At 52.4% G+C, this 24842-nt stretch overlaps 8 protein-coding genes across 8 annotated transcripts; 5 read left to right on the plus strand and 3 right to left on the minus strand.

Annotated features, from left to right (window-relative positions):
• Positions 1-888: 888 nt before the first annotated feature.
• J4E82_008546 (uncharacterized protein) lies at positions 889-1498 on the minus strand (the record flags this gene model as incomplete). Its single annotated transcript, XM_051734777.1, has 2 exons — positions 889-1009; positions 1065-1498. 2 exons carry the CDS (start codon positions 1496-1498, stop codon positions 889-891), a joined length of 555 nt encoding a protein of 184 aa, XP_051585462.1.
• Positions 1499-2682: 1184 nt separating this feature from the next.
• On the minus strand, positions 2683-5756 carry J4E82_008547 (uncharacterized protein; the record flags this gene model as incomplete). The annotated part of the gene is made up of 2 exons (XM_051734778.1): positions 2683-2790; positions 2838-5756. 2 exons carry the CDS (start codon positions 5754-5756, stop codon positions 2683-2685), a joined length of 3027 nt encoding a protein of 1008 aa, XP_051585463.1.
• Positions 5757-6702: 946 nt separating this feature from the next.
• Positions 6703-7248, plus strand: J4E82_008548 (uncharacterized protein; the record flags this gene model as incomplete). Its single annotated transcript, XM_051734779.1, has 1 exon — positions 6703-7248. One exon carries the CDS (start codon positions 6703-6705, stop codon positions 7246-7248), a length of 546 nt encoding a protein of 181 aa, XP_051585464.1.
• Positions 7249-7408: 160 nt separating this feature from the next.
• Positions 7409-7865, minus strand: J4E82_008549 (uncharacterized protein; the record flags this gene model as incomplete). The annotated part of the gene is made up of 4 exons (XM_051734780.1): positions 7409-7429; positions 7477-7619; positions 7672-7768; positions 7818-7865. The coding sequence occupies 4 exons, from the start codon at positions 7863-7865 to the stop codon at positions 7409-7411; spliced, it is 309 nt and encodes a 102-aa protein (XP_051585465.1).
• Positions 7866-8456: 591 nt separating this feature from the next.
• Positions 8457-11906, plus strand: J4E82_008550 (uncharacterized protein; the record flags this gene model as incomplete). The annotated part of the gene is made up of 5 exons (XM_051734781.1): positions 8457-8986; positions 9036-9121; positions 9180-9227; positions 9276-10402; positions 10449-11906. The coding sequence occupies 5 exons, from the start codon at positions 8457-8459 to the stop codon at positions 11904-11906; spliced, it is 3249 nt and encodes a 1082-aa protein (XP_051585466.1).
• Positions 11907-12693: 787 nt separating this feature from the next.
• On the plus strand, positions 12694-14798 carry J4E82_008551 (uncharacterized protein; the record flags this gene model as incomplete). Its single annotated transcript, XM_051734782.1, has 8 exons — positions 12694-12702; positions 12854-12983; positions 13036-13202; positions 13249-13391; positions 13443-13530; positions 13582-13756; positions 13805-14036; positions 14084-14798. The coding sequence occupies 8 exons, from the start codon at positions 12694-12696 to the stop codon at positions 14796-14798; spliced, it is 1659 nt and encodes a 552-aa protein (XP_051585467.1).
• Positions 14799-15776: 978 nt separating this feature from the next.
• J4E82_008552 (uncharacterized protein) lies at positions 15777-17565 on the plus strand (the record flags this gene model as incomplete). Its single annotated transcript, XM_051734783.1, has 5 exons — positions 15777-15783; positions 15820-16120; positions 16168-17235; positions 17287-17327; positions 17426-17565. The coding sequence occupies 5 exons, from the start codon at positions 15777-15779 to the stop codon at positions 17563-17565; spliced, it is 1557 nt and encodes a 518-aa protein (XP_051585468.1).
• A 4973-nt stretch (positions 17566-22538) lies between these two features.
• J4E82_008553 (uncharacterized protein) lies at positions 22539-23558 on the plus strand (the record flags this gene model as incomplete). Its single annotated transcript, XM_051734784.1, has 1 exon — positions 22539-23558. The coding sequence occupies one exon, from the start codon at positions 22539-22541 to the stop codon at positions 23556-23558; it is 1020 nt and encodes a 339-aa protein (XP_051585469.1).
• Between the last annotated feature and the right edge of the window lie 1284 nt (positions 23559-24842).

A 24842-nucleotide genomic window follows, 5' to 3' on the forward strand; every position in this document is an offset into this window, starting at 1 on the left:
CTCGCTTCTGCATGCAGGCGCCAAACGAGAATGAAGTGGCTTTGTTCATGCAAGGAGAACGCAGCCAGCCGCCTGCCTCCGGTACCGTTATACTGGGAAAAGGGAAGTGGTGTTGAGGCATGGTTGAGCAGCCTTGCTTTTTGGAGAATTGCGGTGTGGGTGGGCCGACGTGGGTTTGTGTGGCTGCAAGGGCGATAAGTAGTTCTTTCTTTTTGCATTTATTCGCCGGGTTGCGGAGATAGGGCTGGCTCAACTTGCTTTGGAATGAGGGGTGGGTGAGGGGTAGGTGGAGAGGATGATGTTGACGATGATCGTTTAGATCGTGTTGAGGTGGGTGTTTGTACAGCTTCATTGCTTTTAGATTGATGACAGGTGATAACCGTCTCCTCTTTGACAAACTGGTGAGCGTGGGGAACATAACCGACCCGATTGGACCATGGTGTATCTGTCTGGTACTGCTATCTCAGTGGTCTTTTCCGAGAAAGAACTGCACATGCTGATTGTCCGTCAAAGAGCTACACATTTACCCGTTGGCCGCAAGACCTGAGCCGCAGCATCTCAAATCCTGTAGTATGAAACGTCATCCTAGTGACACAAGGGTTATACTGGTCCTGATGTATAAGTCTTCTTGCTACTATTGCATTATCAGTACGAATGAGGGCTCTACAAAAACATTGTAGAGGCATGTTGCGAGGAGAAATCTTCACTACAGCAGGTTCCAATCACTAAAAAGACTCAGTATTCGATAACAGTAGTACTACTGCGTTCAACCTAGCGTTTTCATAACGTCATATAGTCCATAATAGGCAGGTACTACCCTGCTTCCTGCCGTCTGTTCGATATCCTCACTTTGAAACCCCACGACCCAAAACACCTCCAAGTTCTCCTCTAAGAATGCTGGATATGTACAGCAACACCGCCCTGGGGAATATACGCAGTTCCAGAAACAGTGTTGTCACCGCGTGTGCAGCGGTCCATGATAATACCGCCTGAACGCGCAATATCGTTGCTAAACCCCAAGTCAGCACACTCCATCTAATGCAATATCCAGTTAGGGAACTTACCAGTTCACGCTTGTAGGAGCATTAGTACCTCCCCTTACGGTAACGATATGGGCACTTCCAATGCTACACTGTACAGCACCTCCTATGCTGCTAACATCGCAGTTCTGACCCGCCTTGCCGCGTCCAGCCAAATCGTTGATACAAGACACTGCGTCGCCAACGGATGGAGGGGACGAAGTAAGCTGTTGGCAGTTTGCAAATTCCTGACGCTTGGTAAGGTCCTCGGGGTCCTCGGCACCAGCCTCGAAGGCTGCAAGAGCTTCTTCGGCAGAAAGGGCTGTGGATGGATCGGCAATCAGGCTGTCGACCCAGTCTACCCAGGAGAAGGAAGACTTGATGTATGGGGATGTGTCGGTAGGAGGGGAGTCGGGGGATGGCATAGCGGCGCCCAAAGCGGCGAGGGAGAGGGTAGCGAGGATGGTAGTGGCCTTCATGGTGTGCGATTGGGTATTACAAGAGGACGGGTATTATAGGACGTGACGATGGTTGTAGTAGTCTGAGTAGTGTGGTGCCAGATGGAGGTGGCTTTCATCTGGTATTTATATCGTTCCAACTTCCATGTCCCCACAGAATACTACATAGCACCATCAGGCATCCAAGGCTAACCTTCACTCAGTTGCAAATACCTCACCGCTCTGGCACAATCGTAAGATCGGGACAATACGAAGGAATACGGCGAGCAGCTACAAGAGTAACGGCATGTAGTTCTTCTCGCGAAAGGCACCACGCGGCCAATGAAAACAGATGTCTTTTCACTGGAGAGGGACCACAGCCACGGGTAATACCACATTAGGCTTCCCACTCAGGTACCGCGGACAATTGTACGCTGGCAGCTCACATTACTCCCCCCACAGTACCTATAAGGCCACCCGTATGCAGGGGAGGAAAGACTGCAAGTGGAGACGACGGAAGCCACCCGCCCGCCTTCTAGCTTTTTCAAGACGACCACCTCGGAAGACACGGATGCTGCCTTGAAATATGGGGCCAGAAGAAAAGATGTGTGAGCCTTGATATATGTGCCAAGATCAGTCTGCGAAGAGGCATGTTTGATCAACTGGCAGCCTGATTGAGGCTGTACACGGCAGCTCGTGGGGATAGTAGAGGATAGGCCTTGACACGATGGGGTCCGCACAAAAGCCTTGGGAAAAGTGGAGACGCTAGCACCAATTATATCTGAGGCGTCCTACATGTTTTAAAGAAGACCAGCGTCACGTATTTAGGTGCGAGTACCATCACTAGCGCTACGACGTTGGTCAGTAGTATGTTTCGTAAGAGCAGGAGCTGTCAACACGCATCACCAATGTAGAGCCATCTCAACAAACGTAATTCTTTGGCTGCAGGCAGCGACAAGTCTATTAACCTAAAGAGATGAAGCCAAGGCCATATATGCTCGTGTGCTGATGCCAAACAACAAGCAAAGCACATCGTATACATTACTTCTATATGCATATATGCTTTCCATAGTGGTAGAAACGCCAGTATAGATTGTGGTCGATGCCCAAACTCCGCGTATAATGCGTCGATGATACGGATCCAGAAGGTGAAAAAGTGGGTATATAGAAATACAACGGTGTTGAAGTGAAGCGCAAAAACAGTGGTGCGATCAAACAAATTCGTGCTATTGTGGTGTCGTCATGGTCCTTGAGAGATTAGAGCGTTGTGGCATCGCATCTTTCCGTAGCTGACGAACGACTGCTTCGAGCTTCCGTCGTTCTTCTTGTTCCGCCTGTATATCGTTAGTATACCGTAGTACAATGATATGGCGTTACTCACTCTCAATGCCTTTAGGCCCTCCGCTGTTCGATCCCGCATCATCTTCCTGAAGTCTTCTCTCAACATGCGAATGCTAGTCGCACCCATGTCAAGCTGAGCAGCAGCGCCATTCGGCATGCCTGGGCTCCTGACTCCAAGCCACTTGACCTTCTCGTCACTGAGCTCGCGCTCCAGGGCTTCCTTGTCGTCGCGGAGCTTGTCGATCTGCCCTTCGAGGACTTCACGGTCCTTCTCGTTCTGAATAGCATCACGAGTGAGGGCTTCGTACTCAGCAGCCATGCCTTTGAGCTCGGCCTTGAGATTGCGCTCAGATTGGCGGGCCTCAGCTTCGGACTGAGAGGCAACGTCTTGGACCTTGCGAAGCGCTTCCAGTTCACCGAGGAGCGCCTGGTTCTGCTCGGCGAGCTCATCCAACTCCCTCTTAATGGCGGGATTTGCAGCCGAATCAGCAGCACGTTGTGCGCGAGTACCGTAAGCGCCGTCAAGCTCTGCTTTGGCGAAGGTAAGCTCAGTGGTGAGACGAACGATCTCGCCTTCGAGGCTGCGGAACTCTTCTTCCTTTGCGTTCAGAGTGTTGGTGGCGTCCAAGGAGCGCGCCTCTGCCTCCTCCTTCTCAGCCGTCACCGCCTGTAGAGCTGCTGTAACCTCTTGGATCTTCTGCGCAGAGGTAGTTAGTTCGGCTTGGATTGTTGCCGCTTCACTACGGGCACTGTCTTGAGCGTCCCTGAGTTCTCTCTCTAGCTTGAGAGCTCGTTCCTGTGCATCCCGAACCTGAGCTTCGTAGCCAGCGGTGCGATCCTCTGCCTCTCTTGACGAGACGTTGTACGCGGTGTTACGCTCTTGGTGGTCCTTCAGTTCTTCTTCGAATGTAGCAGCGCGTTTCTCAGCCTCTTGCATCTTGCTTTGGAAGTTTACAGCCTGCTCTTGCACGTCCCTTAGTTGATTTTCGTACGCGACAGCACGTTGTTTGGCCTCCTTCAACTCAGACTCGAAAGCCATCACTCGCTCTTGAACGTTGATGAGCTGAGCCTCCAGACCTGCGTTTCGCTCCTGCGTCTCGCGCAAAATCTGCGAGTCATTCTGAATCTTGTGCTCATCGAACTGCTGTAGCTGCTCCATTGCACGCTCGAGCTCACCCTCCATCGACTTCTTCTCGGACCTTGCACTGAGGACTTGCGTGTTGAGTCGCTCAAATTCTGCCTCTTTCTGCGCATCGGACTTGCTGTTTAGCTCACGTTGCTGCTTGATTTGGCGCATTAGGACGGACTGCTTGTCTTTGAGACTGGCTGCCCGACTGGATAGCCATTGGACCTTGGAAGAGAATGCAGTAAGTGAGTATGTCTCGTTGGCGTTGTAGTCCTCATCCGGCGAGAGTTGCTCATTGGCATCAGGGTCTTCAGAGAGTAGTCGGCGTCGTTCACGTTTCCGTTCACGTGCCTCTTCTTCTCCAGCCAGGATCATTTGCCAAAGGCCCATGATGGTAGTCTCGTACTTCTCTGCCTTTTCCGCAGCTTCTGAACCATCACTGACGGTGACAGGAGCCCTGGAGCGGAGCTCGTTGATTTGCTCGTTCATCGCATACTGAATCTGCTCAAGGTTGTAGAAAGAGTCTTCCATATAGTTAAGCTGTTCGGTGGAGCCACCACCCGTGATAGCGGGTGGGGGTGGGAGTTTGTCGGCCTGTTCACTATCGGATCGAGATATAACCGCGTACAGCTGATTGTTGATGCCCTCAAGACGGCCCTCGACTTCGTTGAGGGTGTGTCTTGAGTTGTTGCGGATGTTCATCTGTTCAGCGCTGATGCTGCGAAGACCTTGGTCAAGGAAATCGAGCTGGCGGTCCAGGGTTGTAGCGTCGGGCGTTCCTTCGAGAGCCAATGGCGGTAGTGAAAAGTCGTTATCGCGCTCGGGATTGGCCTCGATGATGAGTGATCTTATACGCTCGTTTATCTCTTGGAGTCGTGCGGCAGTCGCGTTCAACGCTTGGTCTTGACGCTCCGATGCAGCTGTCAGGTGTTTACCGCTTTGCAGCACGTTCATAAGGTTGTCGAGATTCTCTGGGGACCTGTAGAAGCTCCGCTCATCGAACTCGCCTCCACGAATACCGCCCAGTCTGCCGTCTTCGTAAGTGTTTAGGCTCGCGGGGCTGTCTGGTCTCCGGAAGCGGTCCTCTGATAGCTCGGCATCGTCTTCACGGTGCTTGGGGCCCTTGTGCGTAAGCTGAAGTACAGCGGCAGTGTGCATCAGCAGCTGCATATCGATCATGCGCATGCGAGACTCAATCTCCAAGCACTCCCGTATAAACTCCTCAACCTTCCTGTTGCTTGATTCAAGGCCCTCCTGGTCCTTGGGGTCATATTCCTGCACGGCGTTACTGCCTTTGCTGCTTTTGTTGCTCTTGCTGCTCTGGCCGCGCTTGTGTCCGGCTTTCTTCTGGGCCAGTCGTCCCAGTGAGCGTGTCGCATCGCGAATCTTGGTCTCAGACTCTAGCTTCCGCCTGACAGTACCCAGCCGTGTGTCCAGACCCTTCTGCTCCTGCTTGAGCGCTTCTACCTCCTCCACGCTCAGGATATCAAAATACTGGCTATCTCCAATTGCCGTCTCAACGAGCAAATGCATGGCCACTGGGTCGGTGTTCAGGGCGTCGGAGCTTCGCTTGCCCGAGTTGCGAGGTGTGTACATGCCATTCTCGCGGATCGTCTCCCTGCGGCCGTCTACGAAGACTTCTGGGGGCGGGATGAAGGCACTGGCACCGAATCGTGGGGAGATCTGGTATGCCATGGGGAAGAAGCTCGGCGATGCAGTGCCATTGATGCCTGACTGGTAGTTTGAAGTCGGTGAGGGAAAGTCATAGAGGGCGCGCGGGCTGAGTGTGTCCCCGACGTAGGGGTACTGGGTGCGTAAGCCATTGCTGGTCATGGTGGCTCTGGGGCGACGCGGCGACAAGACAAAGGGCGAGTCGGCGCGGTGGTGAGCGGTTGAGGTTCGGATGGAAAGCGCGACGGGGGCGCAAAGCAATAGTACTCGCGCAGCCAGCGGGGATGGTTGGCGCTCACGGCGAGCAGCTCGACATGGTCAATGGGGAACTTGGAAACTTTGGGTCAGGAGAGGCGTGCGAGCGTGCAAGCAGCACCAATACAGGCGCTACTCTGGTAGGGGATCGAGGTCAAGGGGTGACCGCGATCCCTGCAATTCACTAGACCCGCCGGTCTGAGCTCAGGGTTCATGCGCGCTTGGAGGCATCTCTCCCCACCATCCCGCGCGACTCGCCCTCGTATTCGCTGAGATGCGCTGAGTAGTCCTGACGACACCATACTGGCGTCAGGTAGTGTGTGCCCCGCGCACGAATCTTTCTTCGCAATGCTTCAGGATCCTTCATCTGATTAGCCATCTTTTCAACGCATTCAACAAACATACGCCAATCGCCCCGTTCCAAATTCGGATCTGCACTACTCCGCTATCGATAACGTCCGTGTCAGTCAACAACATGAGCGCACGCGCAACATACACCAAAGACCAAATAACAAAATACTTTGCCCGCCTGGGGTTGTCGGAACAAAAGAGAAAATATGACGTGGCTGGTCTGGATCCCAACGACGCATTCGAGTACCTTGCACTACTCCAAAAGCTGCAGCTAGCAGCGGTACCTTTTGAGAATATAACCCTGCATTATTCGGCCCACCATTCGGTGTCTGTCCATCCTGAGGAATTATTTAGGAAGATCATTGGCGATGACAATGGACGTGGTGGGTATTGCATGGAGAACAACAGACTCTTCGGCACGCTGTTGAATTCGCTGGGATTCAATTTGTATTCTGGTGGCTGTAGAGTTTGGGCCGGTGACAGTTGGACCGGTTGGTCCCATATGGTAAACTTTGTCACTATCGGTGACACCAAGTACCACGTCGATGTTGGCTTCGGGGCTGACGGGCCTGTCGTCCCAATGCCTCTTGAGCGCTCGGGTACCATCCAAAAGCACATTCAACCTGCGTCGGCCCGTCTCCAATGGCGCAACATCCCTGGGAATACTGACCCAAACCAGCGCCTCTGGGTTTACGAATACCGAAGAAATGACGATAGTGACTGGGAGATCAAGTACTCGTATAGTGAGTTGGAATTTCAGCCACAGGACTACGCGATGATGAATTATTTCACTTCTACTAGCATGAAGACTTTCTTCACGCAGATGGTCGTAGCTGATAAGAAGATTATGGGCGATGACGGGGAGCTAGTAGGGAAGTTGAGCCTGGCGGCCAAGTCTTTGAAATGGAATGTAAAAGGGGAAAAGACCAAGGAAATCGAGTTCAAGAGCGAAGAGGAAAGGATAGATGCGCTTGAGGAGTACTTTGGTATGAAGTTTGGAGATGCGGAGCGCGAGGGCATCGCGGGACTGCCATCAGAAATCAAGTAGAGAAAGCACTGAACGTTGAGAATTGTTGATTGCTTGCATGTCCCTACAACTGCCGTATATGCTGTGATCCTTTCGCAGCACGATGTAGTCACTATTGGGTATGTAATATACTGTGTAGGTATGCCAGTTCCGCTTTCGACGCGGGAGAAGCTCGCATCGCTTAGATGAATCGTTGCTCGCACTGCCAGTGGTTAGCACCCGTTGTTCATCCAGCATCTCCGTACCCACCCTCCATGGGTTGTTGAGCTCGAAGCCTTCCGGAGCAACCGGCTTGTCTGTCTGTCCGCGCATGAATCCGGTCAGTCGGCGGTCGCGCTCCATCACTGGGGTCTCGTAAGTAAATCGCATGAGGTCATCGTGAAATGGTCGTACTTTGCTGTACTGAAGTTAGCATCTTTCCAATGCGCCTGGGCTTCCGGAAACTCACCCTGTCCCATGCATCGATACCCCTCCTTGTCTTCTTTCCTCCGTTCTGCATCTCCTTGAGCTTTCCGACAGACACGGCGCTGAATGCGAAGAACTAGACCCTCATTAGCACTCCCTCGCCCTCAGGCGCGCCAATTACTTACGCCCGTCATAATGGCGTAGGGCAGCAGAGCCTCGAATGGGACACCCATGATTGCGGTAGTGTACTTAGTCGCGGTGGTGTTGCGGGGTGGGTTATCAGTGACGGCTGGTTGGAGGTGCGTCGGCGTGAAGTGAGGTGCGGCCGTGCGTGCATCCTTGGCAGCGACCCCGACCTACGCAAAGGGTGTCATTTCGAAGGATGCCGTTACAGGCCCACGGTGTTTCCTGACGAGCGACAATTATTCTCGGTGTCGCACTGAGCCACACTTTCATACGAACCGCGAAACCTGATACTTTCAGTCCCCATTTCCCCGGAACAATTGCCTCCGCTGAGGTCGCGCACCTCCACCTTCCCCACAGCCACGGCCAACGCGACTACGAGCCCGAGACACCTCACTCTGGTCATTCACGGCCTGTAGAAGTCATTTCACGATACTACTTGGTGAAAACACGCGGTGGACGGATTCACGGGTCACAACAACGCGTTAGGACACAGGCACGACGCGCTTACCAACCACCGCATGAGAGAGCCTCCGCGGCTGCTACCGCTCGCGCGACCGATGTTCTAGGACTCAAACTATACTGGGACTGCGACAGTGGCTTATCTTGCCTCTAAGGTGGCCTCTGCCGTCAACTTCGCCATGGCAGAGCTCCTGGGCCAGCCTGCGAGCAACGCCGAACTTGAAGACATTGATGCCGATGGCGAGTATGAGATGGATGATGTAGAGTATGAACAAGCCCCGGCTACCGAGAACATGCCCGATGCCGAGGGTCATACGACCGATGCTGAAGGAACGGACATGGACGCCGAGGGCGAAGAGGATGATGCTGAGGGTGAGGACGATGACGCTGAAGGTGAAGAAGATGACGCCGAGGGTGAAGAGGACGATGCCGAGGGTGAAGATGTGGATGCTGAGGGTGAAGAGATAGACGACGACGAGGATGAAGCCGAGCCAGTTGGCGCTGTCAAGATCGCCCAACGTCGTCCTCAATCATCCGACGAGGAGGAAGATTACGAGGGCGATGATGTTGCAAGAGATTCATCCGACGCCAAGTCCAGCAACAGCGACGAGTCGAGCAACGCCGATTCTGAAGAGGAGAACCAATGGCAGGCGAGTGAAGATGGTGAAGAGGACGAGGTCATCAAGTCAGCCAACCCCAATATCTGCGTGTAAGTGTATCCTAAATATTGGAAAGTAAAACCGAAACTGACCAAGCAGATACTGCGGACTAGACGAGGATAACGATCCAAGCCCGGATTTCGAAGAGTCCCTCTCATGTACTTTGTGTGGAGACCATGGTGTGTGTTAGTAGTAAGAATGTTTGAATTTACTTGTTCGGTGGCTGACATGTTGTTCCTGCAGCACATCGGCAATGCGCCCGTAAGGCTGGCACGCTAAGTTCCGATGACGGTATGTTATCTTGTCAGCCCGGAACCGCGCCTTACTAACGATGAGTAGATGCAAAGCGTTGGCGCTGCCCTGACTGCACTCAAAATTTCGGAACTGAGGAAGAAGAAGAGGCTGAACGGCCCTCTACTTCTACACGCCGGAGACGTTCATCCCTGAACAAGTTGACCAAAGAGTTGCTGCCTTCACATCGTGGGGTTGACCCCGAAGGACATTCAATATTTAAAGAGCTAATTCTTCCCGATGAATCAGCAGATGGATTACGTTCACTGCGCAAACGCAAGACTTCACAAGAGGAGGAGGCACCGGTGCCTTCAAGGCAAACACGGAAAAAGCGGAGACCTTCTGAAGCGACCAACTCAGATGTCGAACCATCAGTCCCTGCAGTCTCACCCAGACCACCATCGAGGAGCATACGAAGTGCTCGTAGCGTCATGACGGATGGTCACGAAAGTGGAGGCGAAGCAGAGCAGAATGGGTCAGAAGCTGGTCGGCTACGTCCAGCAAGGGCGCGTCGCGGGCAACCTAAGAGAAACGACAAACGCCCACTTGCCTGGATCGAAGAGGCTCAGGGCCAGAGCTTGATCATCGCTTTCCATCTCAACAACGAGAAAGTCCAACAGATTGTCACGTCTAAGCCTAAGAAGAAGATTCAGACTCTCACGATTGAACAAGAGCGGCAAGAGAGACGGCGTGAGCGGGATAGAGAACGTCGCGAAAGGAACCGCCGGGCTGCACAGGCTGCGCGAGAGTCACCAGAGGTCCTGCACTACCCAACGATACATGTCCACCACGCCACACCGTTTCCAGGCTTCATGGACAAAGAGCTCGACGAAACCAAGAGCAAACCCTACGGCGGCGTGCTTTCCGAAGCTGATGCTGATACTTCCAAAACATACCCTTCGCCTGCTGACAGGAAGCGCTTTGACGACGCCCGTATCAAGGCCGAAGAAGAGTGGAAAGCGAAGCAGGCCGCACTCTATCCTCCCGAGCCAGCGCGCTCACACAAGCAAGCAGCCACTGCGAGCAAGATCAAATGCGTCAACTTTGGCGGATGGGAAATTGACACTTGGCACGCTGCACCATATCCAGAGGAGTACAGCAAAAATAGGGTGCTTTACATATGCGAGTTCTGTCTCAAATACATGAACTCGGACTACGTCGCATGGCGACATAAGGTAAGTATCCTGATTTTTTCTCTTGGTCGTATACTGACAGTCATAGCTCAAATGCCCAGCGAAGCACCCTCCAGGCGACGAGATCTACCGCGACGGGAAATACTCATTCTTCGAGGTCGACGGCCGGAAGAATCCCGTGTACTGCCAGAATCTCTGTCTACTTGCCAAGCTATTCCTCGGTTCCAAGACGCTCTACTACGATGTCGAGCCCTTCCTATTCTACGTCATGACTGAGAACGACAATTTCGGCTGTCATTTTGTCGGCTATTTCTCGAAAGAAAAGCGGCCCAGCTCGCTCAACAACGTCTCATGTATTCTGGTACTTCCGATTCACATGCGCAAAGGATACGGGCAGTATCTAATTGAGTTTTCCTACCTCCTCACCCGTGTGGAGAGAAAGACTGGAAGTCCAGAAAAACCGCTCAGTGACATGGGTTTGGTGAGTTATCGAAAATACTGGCGGCTCGTTCTATGTGAAGAACTACTCCAACAAAAGGCTGCGATCAGTATATCAGCCATTTCAGACCGCACGGGGATGACACCGGACGATATTGTGTCTGCTCTGGAAGGCTTACGAGCTCTTGTACGTGACCCTGTCACGAAGAAGTACGCGCTGCGCCTCGACTTGAACTACTTCAAGTCGTACATTGAGAAGTGCAACGCTGCAGGCAACCCAAAGATCAACCCCGACTGTCTGATATGGACACCGTACGTCATGGGTCGTTTGGGTCAGTACGAAGATGGACCTGCGTTGCAAACTGTGCAGCAGCGCGATGAAGTAGAAGAGGAGGAAAAGCCTGCGCCTGAGGAGGGTGTGCAGATGGAGATGGCGAAGACTAATGGCACTGGTAATGATGTTGAGACAGCCATACCCACCATTACCGCTGAAGACTCCGTCAACGGTGGTTCACCGGCTCCTGGTACCCCACTCGCAAACGGCTCTACTGTTGCTCTTGCTGGCTCGCATATGGATGAGCCGGCAATCCCACCGTCACGATACGAGATCTTCCCTCCCATACCCGGGCAACCCTCGCAAAGACGTCGACCAGGACGGCCATTTGGATCACGGCGAAGAACAAGCACTCCAAACCGCGTACGAAACACTTCACTGTCCATTCACACCGCACCAGTATCGAAGATCCAACTGTCGCCTAGTAGAGGTGCCAAAAATCTCATGTCACCGTCCGCAAACGGCGCCCTCACACCAGGCACCATTTCCCTGCGTAGAACACGAAGCCGACTTGGTGAAAGCGTCACGAATGGCGAGGATGTCGAAGACGGAGGTGCCGTCAAAGCCGTTGCCGTCAACGGGCGGAGAAGCACACGCAGCTCCGCCAGTTCCAGAGGAAGCATCGATTTCAAAGGCAAGGGAAAAGCTTTGCCCATTGAAGAAGAACACGATGAAGACATTGATGCGGATGGCGATTACGACGAAGAAGAGGGTGATATGGACGTTGATGCTGAAGGCGAGGAAGACGATGACATTATCATGCAAGATGCGTAATTGGTGCTGACTGTTCAAGCTCTCCGCATTATTATTTTTTGTCGGTGTCGATTGACCCACTTACGGCAAGGGTCTGATATCTTTCTGTTCAGCACAAAACCCTGCGTTTTCAATTCGTGTATCATTATGTTCTTTTACTTTAATTTTTGGCATGCATAACGGAGATACCTTGGGACCGGATAGCGAGGGGCGTACATCATCAATTCAATACATAATCCAGAGGGACTATCTTCTATGCCTCATTTTACCATGATCCTATGCTAGGCCTTCACACCACATACATGTATCTATCGTCGTTCGTCAATCGTCGCTGGTGTTTATTGTTGTGATGGCCCAAGGATAGCCCAGGATGACGTCCCCTCGGTCCTCTTTCGTCCGAAATTCGTAACCCTCACCTCCGCTCCTCCTCTTCCACTCTTCCACCTCAATAGATCTTCACTTTACCCGGTGCCCCACACGCGACATCTCCATACATCCGCATTCGACGCGCTGTGTTTTAACTTCATATACGTCAATTGCAGGCTGGCTTGGCGGCGACAAGGGTCGCGGAATCTGCTATTACTCCATTTGGCCTGCGTTTACCCGGGTAAACAGCATGCAGGCTATGCGATCTTCACTAGCGCGTATAGAACAACGCGGGGGATGTGCAGATGCAGTGACGTTAGTGGAATCGTAACCCGATAATAGAGTAGGGTATAACTAACAGTGGGTGCAATGCTCTATCTGCAAAGTTGTACACGCCGGATCTCGATATTTGATACGGATTCTTTATTTCTAATTGATTGCCATGCTATTGGTCACCTATTCCGTGGTGGTGATTGCAACGGCCTTGGCTCGAGTAGCAACTGCACAAGCTTTCAATTCCAGGTGGTTTAATCCCATCTTACCTGGTGTAGGCTAAGCATTCAGATACACTTCCAAAAAGAAGCTTAATTGATATTATTCAGTTCCATCCTGATCCGAGCTGCATATTCCATCAGCTTGACGAGACATTCTACTGTGCTTCGAGTAGTTTCAATGTATTCCCTGGTATCCCGATTCATGCTAGCAAGGATTTGACAAATTGGAGACTTGTCGGTATGTTGCATTTCGCTTTTCCAATAATGATTTGAAACTCAAACCACAACAGGGCATGCTTTGAACCGGGAGAGTCAACTGCCTGTCCTTGCAGAATCTATTGGGTCTACGAGTGGCATCTGGGCGCCTGCATTGCGCTTCCACAATGACACATTCTATCTCTTGACTACTATGGTGCATGACAAGAGGGCTGACAACGACTCTTCGAGGTGGGATAACGTACGTTTACGTCACGGCTCGTTGAACGAGATGCTAATGTTTCCAGATCATCTTCTCGACGACAGACTTATGGGATGAGAGCAAGTGGACTGATGCTATACACCTTGACTTTGAGGGTTACGATATCAGCCCGCACTGGGATGACGAGGGCAACTCGTATGTTGTTGGAAGTCATGCATGGAAAGTAGCGTAAGTATCGTTCAGCGTTTGAGCATATGTAAATTATGCTGATAAACGCAGCTACGGTATTCACATCAATCGTGTCGATCTCACGACGGGAGAGGTACTCGGCGACTGGACTAATCTATGGAACGGTACAGGCGGTATTGTAAGTGTACCTCATCTGGTCATATAAGCCACCACTCATCGTCTCGTCTAGGCACCGGAAGGACCACATATCTTCAAGAAAGACGGCTGGTACTATTTGATGATAGCAGAAGGTGGAACCGGCCTACTTCACATGGAAACGATAGCGCGATCAAAAGATCTCTATGGACCATATGAACCGAATGCCGCAAATCCAATATTGACCAACGCAAACACCACTGAATACTGTAATGTCCCCTGATATCGCATATGTATCATCATCTGACAGATCACAGTTCAAGCTGTAGGCCATGCCGACCTCTTTCAGGACGCACAAGGTCAATGGTGGGGCGTAGCGTTAGCTGTCCGCTCTGGCCCGGAATGGGTAACCTTCCCCATGGGCCGAGAAACCGTCCTGTACAACGTTACATGGGAAGCCGGCTCATGGCCTGAACTGCAACATCCAGTCCAGGGCGAGATGCGAGGATGGTCACTTCCTGGCATCATCCAAAACCTACCAGGTGACGGGTAAGTCAGAGGACCTCCAGAAAGAACTACTTGCTAACACACAACAGCCCCTTTGTAGATGAAGGCGACAACAACATCAAGTTCCGCCCAAACACCTCGATTCCACCCCACTTCGTCTACTGGCGTCCACCTATCACAGAGAACTATGCTATTTCCCCACCCGGCCATATCAACAGCTTGCGTCTCAAGCCCTCAAGCCTGAATCTTACAGGCATCGATGGAAACTCACCCGGTCCAGGGAGTCAAACGTTCATATCCCGGCGTCAAGTCGACACACTGTTCAATTTCGCTTTCGACCTAGACTACACCCCTAGTGCCCATAACGAAGAAGCGGGAATAACACTTTTCTTGACGCAGAACCACCACGCACGAATGGGCGTCGCGATGCTCCCTCTAGCCAACGACAGCAGTAAACTAGCACCACACTTCCACTTCCATGCTATATCCTACATTCCCGTTCCTGACGACATAGTCGTCCCTGTGTACGCCTCCTGGCTTAACAAACCGCTCACGCTGAGTCTGAGAGCGGTGAACGTCACACACTATGCTTTTGGTGCCGGACCCGCTGACGGCAGTGTACCTATCCAGGACTTCGCATATGTGGGTGGTGATATCATCTCCTGGGGCTTCACGGGTGCGCTGGTAGGGACATATGCGACGAGCAATGGAGGAAATGGGACAACGGAGGCGTATGTTACGAATTGGAATTATCAAGGCTGGGGGCAGGTTAGGGAGAATTGGAATGGAACTGGAATCTACTGAAACACACGATTAATCGAATAGAAGCGACAGTAGCCATTTGTTCCAAAAGCGAGTATACGTTGCCAATTAACTCCACTGAGCTGTTCTCTTTCTTATGGGAATAGGTTGTCTGGCTCCTTTCATGAACATGAACTCCTGGGCTTTAGCCTCTTACGTCCAGGTTCGAGTCTCGCACAACATTCTGTAGTACAGAAAGTATCTACCAGGTACGTTGTGCCTCAGTGTACAACTCCTCACCCACCGGCCATCACCGAACCCCTGAGTGCCCATAAATATGGGTTTCTTCCACGCTGCTCTCGCCATTGCTAGTCGATGATATCACATCAGTTTCCGTCTTCTCATCCGAATACTGCACGCCCAGTCTGATCTTCTATGCACTCTACGTCGATCTCATACGGTCTGTGTAAGCATATTGCGTTTCTCCGTTTGCCGCTGTCAAAAACGAAGCCGAAAACCGCCGTTTATCAAGATTTAACTTCATCCTCAATGCGAATTGCCGCTTTGACTCCTACCTGCATCGCATCGCATCGCATCGCAGCGCGTTGCATTGCATATCTTGAGTGACCTGTACAACATGACATCGCCGTCGGGGTGCCGAAACCGCACGCCAAGCATGTAGGTCCATGATGATCGCAATTGGTGATGCTTTTCGTCATTGGTACTGTTGATAGATATTGATAAGTTATTTCAACGCAGATTTTGAGACTTCGTAGAGGCTGAAAATGCTGGTGGCTGGATGGCGACGGATAGGGCTGAGTCGCTAGTACATCTGCGGTTAGGTCGGGGATGACATAAGCCCGATAAGGGGATATGTTGCGGGGATGTCATGGTGGGATGTTCCGATCAGCGGGACACCGTCTAGCGCGCAAGTTGTCGTTCGCAAGGCGTCGTTGACGTGTGGCCTTTCTTTTGCGTTCCTGCATCTCGAAGACGCCTTCACACTTGTTTTTTTCGAAGAGTGTGGCACGTTACACCATGATGCTCGGTTTGTCGTTCTCCGCCTTGGGTATCCTTGTCCCAGTTCTCCTCATCGTTCAAGTGCTTATCAGCTATGTCCGCAACCCATTGCGCAAGGTTCCCGCTGCACACCCACTGGCGCGTTTTACCTCAATGTGGATGCATACAGTTCGCTGGCGGGGTATCGAGAACGCGACATTGAAAGCAGCTCACGATCGCTTGGGCCCGATTGTGTGTTTGGGTCCCAACGAGATCAGCGTGAACTGCGTCAAAGGCGGGATCAGAGATGTCTATGCCGGAAGTTTCGAGAAAAGCAGTGCCAAGGATGGGTATAATTGGTATGGTTTCTTTTCGAATTATGGAGGGTGAGCACAGTCACGAGATCGACCGTGCGTTTATTGACTCATCGCAGAGTTGACAACATGTTTTCCACTGGCCGCAACAAGCCGCATTCGCAGAGAAAGCGAATGCTGAGCAACATCTACAGCAAATCAAACGTCGCTGCAAGCGAAGCGCTGTTAGGTCAAACGTCTGAAATCCTCTATAGACGCTTCTTGCCCTATCTAGAGTCGACATTTGCCGAGTCTGAGAAGGGCGTTCTGAACATCTATGCATTGCTCAGCGCAACGACGATGGACATTGTGACGTGTTTCATTTTCGGGCTCAAGGCAGGCTCGAACCTAATCGATGACCGAAAGCAGCTCGCATGGTTTTTGGAATTGTACAATTCACGACGATCCTACAACTTCTGGCCACAGGAGTTCCCGCGATTTACTAGCTTCGTGGAGAAATGGCTAGGCTACCGACTGACGCCAAAGTGGGTCGATGAGGCAAACGGTGAGATCGAGAAGTGGACGGCGAGTATGTGCGATGATGCTGGTGCTGTCTCGACAGTAGGCGACGCACGGACTGAGGACCGGCCTGTGGTGTACCAACAGCTTCAAAACAGTATGGCAAAAGCGACGAAGGGGGTCGGGGACGACACACTACAGACTCAGATTGCGAGCGAGGTGTTGGACCATCTTGCGGCAGGGTTTGACACGTCTGGGATAACACTGGTCTATGTTGTTCATGAGCTCTCGCGACACTTGGAGGTTCAGGCCCGTCTCCGGGCTGAACTGCTCGGTCTATCACCGCAGCCTGTACCTTCGTCCGCACCAAAGCTGCCGGACGCGAAGACTGTAGACAACCTACCCTTCTTACATGCAGTCATCTGGGAGACGCTCCGTCTCCACTCAGCCATCCCCGGCCCACAACCACGGTTCACGCCACAGCAAGGCTGTCAACTCGGCCCTGAAGAGGCGTCGTACCATATTCCAGGTGGGGTAAGAGTGAGTGCAAGCGCAGGCCTATTGCACCTCAATGAGGAAGTGTTCGAGCGCGCAAACGAGTGGAGGCCAGAGCGGTGGCTGGACTTGGACAAGCTAGACGAGGAGAAACGGAAGGATATGGAGAGCCGATGGTTTTGGGCCTTTGGAAGGTCAGTACTGCTCGTCGAAGCATGTTGAACTCTGACACTTACTCTGCGCAGTGGCGGACGCATGTGCGTTGGAAGTCACTTGGCGATATATCGTAAGTGCTGATCCTTGATACTTCCTTTTTCTATGTGGACAGCCCTCATGCTAGCCCCACTTCCAAGAAAATGGTCGTAGATGTTGACTGAATTGCAGAGATGAAGTACATCATTGCTGTGCTGTATTCAAATTACAGCACCACGATCGTTGATGACGCAGGTATCGAGCAGATAGATTCGTATACTGCACCGCCCAAGAGCGACAAGCTCCTGGTAAGACTTGAGAAGATGGTGTAGTAACGAAGCTTGCGTGGCTGGAGGCTGTTACCTCAATTGTTAGACATGTTTGGACCCTGATCTCCAAGGCCGAAGAAGGAAGGAAGCAACTGCCCCGCCGCACGTGCGGCCATATCTTAGCGGAAGTCGCAATGGGAAAAGCATGTACATTGCCGGTAACCGTACGGCGAATTTTGAGTGTGGCCGGTTCACGCCGCTGAAGACGCGAACCATGGTAGAGCTGTGGGAGCTACACACTATCAAGCCAATCAACAACCATAGATGTATGCGCTACGTGGAGAACGCTGCATGAAAATTCTGAGGAGGCGGTGAACTCATGTTCATCGTGCTGTGAAGACACAAGCACTTGAAGAGGCGTCTGTCAGTGCTCCGGTATGCTTCTTGTTTCATCAGGACGAGATGGGAGTCTGCTTGTTGATCTGCTTCTTCAGTCAACATGTCTGCATCAGCCTCTGCATCAGCTGCATTGAACCAGCTACCTTGCTAGCTCGAGGCAAAGTCACTGTAGTTCTGCCACAGGTTCCAAAGCCAATGACGCTCCGGAAGCTTTGCTCGCTCGACACCGGTCATGCAGCAACCCTCTGTCCAGGGATCATGTCCTTTTGCGCAGCCAGTAACATCTGTCTGCCTACATCATACCCCCTTGGCTCGCATGAGGCCCACACATCGCACGCTGAGTTGAACAGCTCGTTGTGCGCTGATCGCCGATTCCTGCTTGGAACAGACTCCCGGGGCAACGTGTGCATGATACAATAGTGATCAGATTGACCTGACAGGCGGTGAAATTGCTGATGTATCGTGAGCCTGAATTGCTTGTGCGAAGTAATCGATGCGCATGGCGGGGTGATTGTGGAGAACTGTGACCAACGCGCACAGCAACAAGCACGGGGTTAGAGTTACTGTGGATCTGGATCTGGCCGCATACGAGGGGTAGTCCAGCCGGCTGTTCAAAGGTTGCGTTGCCAGGGCAGGCGAGTGCAGCTCTAGTACAACCTTCGGTCAAGTGCCGTGTCATTCAGGACTGATGCGATAGATATTAGACAAAGGTGTCTGGCTCGAATCTGTGATGCCTCTCGGTGTCGCAGGACGGTAGTTAGCGCTGACCGATGCAGGCAAGAAGGTTCTTTGTTGCCACAGCGGATCAAGAATACTTTCCAAGTCTTTTCGGGCTACTAGCAGAGATCTTCCGCTGCGAGTACTGCTGGTGATCAAATAACCTGACATACCTTCCTGCATCCGCCGTAGCCACAGAAGGTGCCGTAGTTAGTTTACAACGGACATCGTGCCAACACTGGCTCGCCAACTTTCAAAGACAGAAAAGGAATGTTCAAGTGCTTATCGACTGACCGCCACGATGCAAACTCATCTCAAATCACCAGCAAGTGCATGATCTGTACAGATCAAGCCTGCTGATGCTAGCCAGTTAGTCAAACGCACGAGGGATGTAGTTGCAGCAAGCTGTCAGATCTTTGTCACGAGAGTATACTATGGCTGTTAGTGCGTAGCTCTGCGAACCAGACGCGTTCATGTTCTCATCGATCACCTTTGTGCGGCAGTTGTGAACGTGGCTAGGGCGCCTAAGACTTATTGCGTCCGCTGCGTACGGCTCAGCGGAATCAGGAGCCTAGTAGCGATTTGTTCCAAGATGAGCCCACTGTCTGTGCAGGCGAGATCTCGGATCCAACAACGCAGGGAGGATGCCCACGAGGTCTTTGTGATAGCAGTCATCGCACACACCCCACATCAGCATGAGGGGCCCGCAACCGTGAATGTAGGCGCTGTAGAGGTTTCCGGTCTTGCACACGGCTGAATGTGCCGCTCAATTGCAGGTTGAGGTGCGTGTAATAAAGCGCGAGGGCAGTCCTCCTCTTTGCGCGTGCGGTCCGACTCAACATGTGGGTGATATTCCAGAGTGCAGCACTGGCTAGTATCGCAATGTTCGGCGACGGTGAACCTCATCGCAGCCCGTGACGGCACTCAATGATGTCTGGACAAGTCTGGAAAGACCGAGCCTCCGCCAGAGTAAGCGAAAAAGTAAATTAAGCGCATACAAGACCGATGTTGGGACAATATTTGCAACATATCCAGAGGGCCAATAGCGGGAAGCACTCGTATCCTGCAGGAACAGCGGCATGTCGGCGCACGGAGAGTAAGACAAGACATAGGCCACGAGGGAAACGCGCCGGGACAATGAGACGATCAGTCGTAGAGGCGCAACAAGCAAGCTCCTAGCAGTCAGATCATCGTGCCTTGACGACTGCGACGGTTACCTGGCGATGGTGACCCGGGAAAGGCGCGCTAAGGGCATGGTTGGCTATAGCGCTGCTGTCAGAGGTGGATTGCCGAGCTGAGGGTTTCGCAAGAGGCCCGCGGACTGCCCACTCGCTGGGTGTTTGTGGCTAAAGGGGTGTTGTACGGGGGTGTGGATGACGGTGTAACATCGTAGAATTTCTTTCATCAGGAGAACGGAGCATTCGGCGGTCTTCGCTTGAAATCGAACTACATCCCTGCAGAAATCCTCCCAGCCACCGCACGATTTGACGGCGATCATCCTCCCCACATGCATCTTCATAGCCTCCAAACGACATCACCCGCCTCAGCCCGACGATGTGTATGCACCATGCGTCATTCCTCCTTTCGTTATGCAACACCCAATGGGGACACTTGATGCGCGGTTCCACGTCCGTTCCAGGGCCGATTGACGACAGGAACCACACCGGGCACTACATTGCAGCGTGCGTGCCGTCCACTGCAGTGATACCGACTGCGGAGTGGGTGTCCTAGCTCGATGGTCCTGTCAGTTTAGCCCTCGAGTCCTGAAGCACGTTCCCGATCCGCCATGGTGCGCCGTCGGGAAGAGCGTGACAGCCGCCATGTGTGTGGACGTGTTCAGTACCACTGCACTCGCCTGCGAGTGGTCCCGACGGTTATGTTGGGGTCCGTTCAACTAACTCGAGAGCTCTGTGCCTCTGAGCTACGGATCAGAGGAACCGTAGCAACCAGGCCGGCGAACGGCGTGATGCTGAGATATTGGGCGTCGATGGGGCATTATATACGACTTCTCAAGTAGAGTAGTTGAAATGGCTAAATTCCGAGCATCTCTGTGAGTGCCTACAGGCATGGGGCTCTTCCGTCGCATGCAACCGGGTCCCCCGTTCGATGCTCTTGGATAGTGCCCTCCCAACCCTAAACCTGGGATTGCCGTTGATTCCAAGCCGTCTTGCTATCCTTGCTCTGCTGCCGCACAGTCTGTGCAGCTAGGTCTGCCATCCGGCTGCATGGGACACCCTCGCTCTGGCAGTGCCTTCTAGCTCGAAATCAATCCTTGGGCACTCTTCGGCTTCATTTGAGAGTGCTGTGAGCATATACAACAGTCGCCGCACTACGGCACAGTATCTGCGACCAGCTTGCCTTCTTGTACCTCGTCCCGCCGTGCCGCACTCGCACGCTTACACATGCACCATTCGGCTGCACAAGCTCCCACCTCCATCGCGAACCCGGTATTACGCTGAGTATTTACCGTCCTGTCGTTTTCGATTGTACACTCGACGTCATTAGCAAACGCATCAACCACATCGCAGACAGCTTCGGACTTGACCAGGCGCAAGAGCAAAATCAACCAGGACTGTGTCAACAAGCGAAAACCTTAGCTCCCAGAGGAACCGTGCCTACAGAAGAAGAAACAAGCCCAGACGACCTTCCATTGGCCGCACTAGAGCTTGTTCGCATGATTCACGCCGCCGCTCGTTCATCTCTTAGCACGCTAGTTCGGAGAGACCCTACAGCATTGATCGGCCGCGCTCGGCACCAGTTGCTCTTGAGACTAGACAGAGAGCGACGAATCATAGTCGAAGCCGCCACGGAGCCGTACGACGACTGTAGAGGAGCCCCGATTGAGACGAGTACTTCGAGGTACCCTTGCCAACTCTTCTATCTTGCGCATTACTCTTGTGCGTCTTCCTTCTTGAGCCACGGGACACCGCTCTCGAGGCCCTCTCCTTCTCTCTCTGGCATTCACTTCTCATCTCACGCTTTTGACAGACTTCTCTAATATTACCCTGCCGACACGTCATCGCTGCTTGACTGGTCGACCAGCACGACACTAATATCATCGAAGCCGTTAGAGACGGCCCTCTTTGTTGTCATATTCGAATATTCTCTACTACGGATCGGTACCAAACCTGAGTAACCTCGAGCTCAATCGAACAGCTCCCACTCGAAATACGGCAGGTGCTATGCCTTTGGGCAAAACCGCGAAAAGTACAGTCTTCTACAAACCCGACACTGCAAGTTCTGGGCGACGCAGGTGCAACACTCTTTGTTGTTGTTGATTATACGTGCGCCACTTCCCGTTTGAAAACTACGGTCCAGTGTGGAGCAGACCATCTCTCCGCAGGCGGGCCTTTAGCTCGGTCCCGTTAAGACGAGAGCCAGATCCACTCCCGCGCAAGCCATTCGCATATCGAAGCCGTCCAGAGGTGCCTTCATCTCCAAAAACGGCGGCATAGAAATACGCATTACTATCACCGGTGCTTAACTGGATCGTTGAGAGCAGGCAGTCGCGCTCCGCCACAGTTTCTCCGAAAAAGGGCCCAGCACCCATGGTTACGGTGGTCCACACGCACTTTCATCGCTCATTACCACCACTATTACTGGACACGCAGGAGTTTGGACGGTACAGTGTCTCCACAGAGATTCTATCCTTTGTCCGATAAGCTGCATTGCCCGCATCATCACCACTAATACGGCAAGCAGGGCCTTTGGACTTTGGACGGTACAGTGCCTCCGCAGCCACTCTACCCTTGGTTCGATAGGCCTGACCTTACGCATTAATCACACACTCCGCTAGCGGGATGGAATAAGTTCCCAAATGTTTTTACGAATTCTCGACCATCCTACTTCATTCCACTTCCATATTCTTGGGAGTATCTAAGATTCTCTGGGAACCACTACCACGATCGTCCAGCTCTACTATGGAGCGCCGGACTATGAACACGATGTCTTCCATGTTCCCGCACTCGATGCCGCCGTACAACTATCAGCCCTACTACCAGTCGAGCATGCCTGTTCCACTACCGGCCGCCGCTCCTGGCCCTGAACCTCTACGCCCTTTGAACTACCAGCAGACTATGCATGTTTCGCAACCAGCCGCTAATCCTGGCCCCGAACATCTACGTCCGTCAACCTGCTACTTGCAAGTCCGCCAACAGCCTATCGAGGCGCTCGTCACTGTCAAGGGCAAGGAGAAGTTTCGGAAGCCCGTGGATCCACCACCGATCGTAGAGCTGAAGCTTACTAACGGGGCCGATCCTTCGAATACCTTTTTACAGAACCCCTACATCTTCGTCAGTGTATCTTTATACAAACCAGATAGAGATGAACCCGTCGAATTCACCCCAAACGACTCGTTGGCAGGCACTCTGGTCTCCTCCCTACATAGACTCAAGGATATTGACAACAAGGACGGCGGATTCTTCGTCTTTGGCGATATCTCTGTCAAGATTCAGGGCAGCTACAGACTACACTTCACCATGTACGAGTTTCTGCCCTTACAAGGCGAGTTTCAATCTCTCTACTCGATTTCAAGCGACAAGTTCAAGGTCGTACTGCCCAAGGACTTCAAAGGTCTCGACGAGTCGACGTACCTCTCGCGGGCGTTCTCCGATCAGGGTGTCAGACTCAGGTTGCGCAAGGAAGCGAGAGGGATGATGAGCAACAAGAGAGGTTATCAGGCAGAGACAGAGTCGACCCAGCAAGCGCCTATCGCCCCCAGCTACGATTATCAGGCTCCGAAAAGGAGGAAGGAAGACTACGTCGACAGCCCTGTCATCCCAAGCTCTGCACCACGCATCAACAACAGCATGCTCATGACGCCTTTCAACTACCCAACGTACGCTCCGTACAATCCATACAATCCCCTCCCATATACACAACAACCAACGCAAGACTACTCGTTGGCGCCTCCATTCGAGCCGCACGAAGACGGTAACTAGGAGGACGTCAAGGCCCAGCATGATACGCACACGTATGAGATACCCATCAACAACTTCGATATCCCCACTATCACGCGTCGGTGTTCTCCGCTCGATTGTAGCCAGGTTTTCTGATATATTTGTTTCGTCCCCTTTCTTTTTACGACTATTATAATGAGTGGTTTCTTGTGGCCCTCAGCATGGTGTTATGGTGTGCGCATAAGGTATTTGGGTATAGAGCTTCTAATCACGACAACAAGTTATGTTCTTCTCTTTCTTTTCTATTATATCGCGCTACGATACTAGGTATCACACTGTCATGGAGGGAGTACTGGGTTTAGCTCACCTTGGGATCAAAAAAATAACCACCCACTGAACGTAAAAATATGAAAATTGCAAAACTACTCATCGGAGTCCTGTGAATGACGCGCTTGGTGATGCAATGTGCCTTTGCATCGCAACAACCGATACCGTACCTGCAGCTCAAATACGCACTACCACCGTGTGCAAGACCTGGACGATTTGGAAGACAAAGGCAGCCAGTCGGCTTGATACCACACAGCCGAGCACTAGAGTCACATGAGAATTTGTACTGTAGATCCGTTGCGTGCTTCGTCAAACTTGCGCTTGAGAGATCGACACTCGCGAAAACCTGCCTGGTGACATCGGGCGATGCCGTGCAGTAGAGTATCGGATTTTCCCGCAACAGCTGACGAAAATGATACGATTTTGGTGCGGCATTTACCTGGAACACAGGCCACACAATACGAAGCAAAGATCGTGTGCTGGATCTGGGATCTTCAAGTTGGGCTTCACTCTGATCGTGCAGTGAGCAACCTGCTGCTACAGAGACAGCGGACAGACAGCCAGGACGTTGGGGAGTATTCTTTGGCACACGAGAGACCCTCTACCCATCGTACAGCTCTGTGCAACCGCGGAATATAACTCTTCGAGACCCAGTCCGTCCCGCGACTCCACCAAATATACAGGTCATGCAGATGCGTTACACTACACCCGCCACGGCCATCGACCAGCACAACAAGAGGTCGGTTATGGTACGGCTCGCTCCAGCCCTCCCTACCCATATTCTGACTATCCCCTCCATCACTGCCGGCGCAAGCCACCCAGCCCCTCGTTTCCGCTACCCTCCTACCATCCCAAACCCCTCTTTGCGTTCTCCGAGCCACTGTGCCCAACTCAACGCCACACAGCGCCTTAAACCTTCTCACGATCGCCGTTTCAAACTCAGCACCTCAGGGATCATTCATCCCCACTTTTTCACCGGCTGTATGACTGTTTGAGGAA

The sequence above is a fragment of the Alternaria postmessia genome (assembly GCF_024291825.1).
Source record: "Alternaria postmessia strain BMP 2775 chromosome Unknown scaffold_70, whole genome shotgun sequence".
NCBI classification, from domain to species: Eukaryota; Fungi; Ascomycota; class Dothideomycetes; order Pleosporales; family Pleosporaceae; genus Alternaria; species Alternaria postmessia.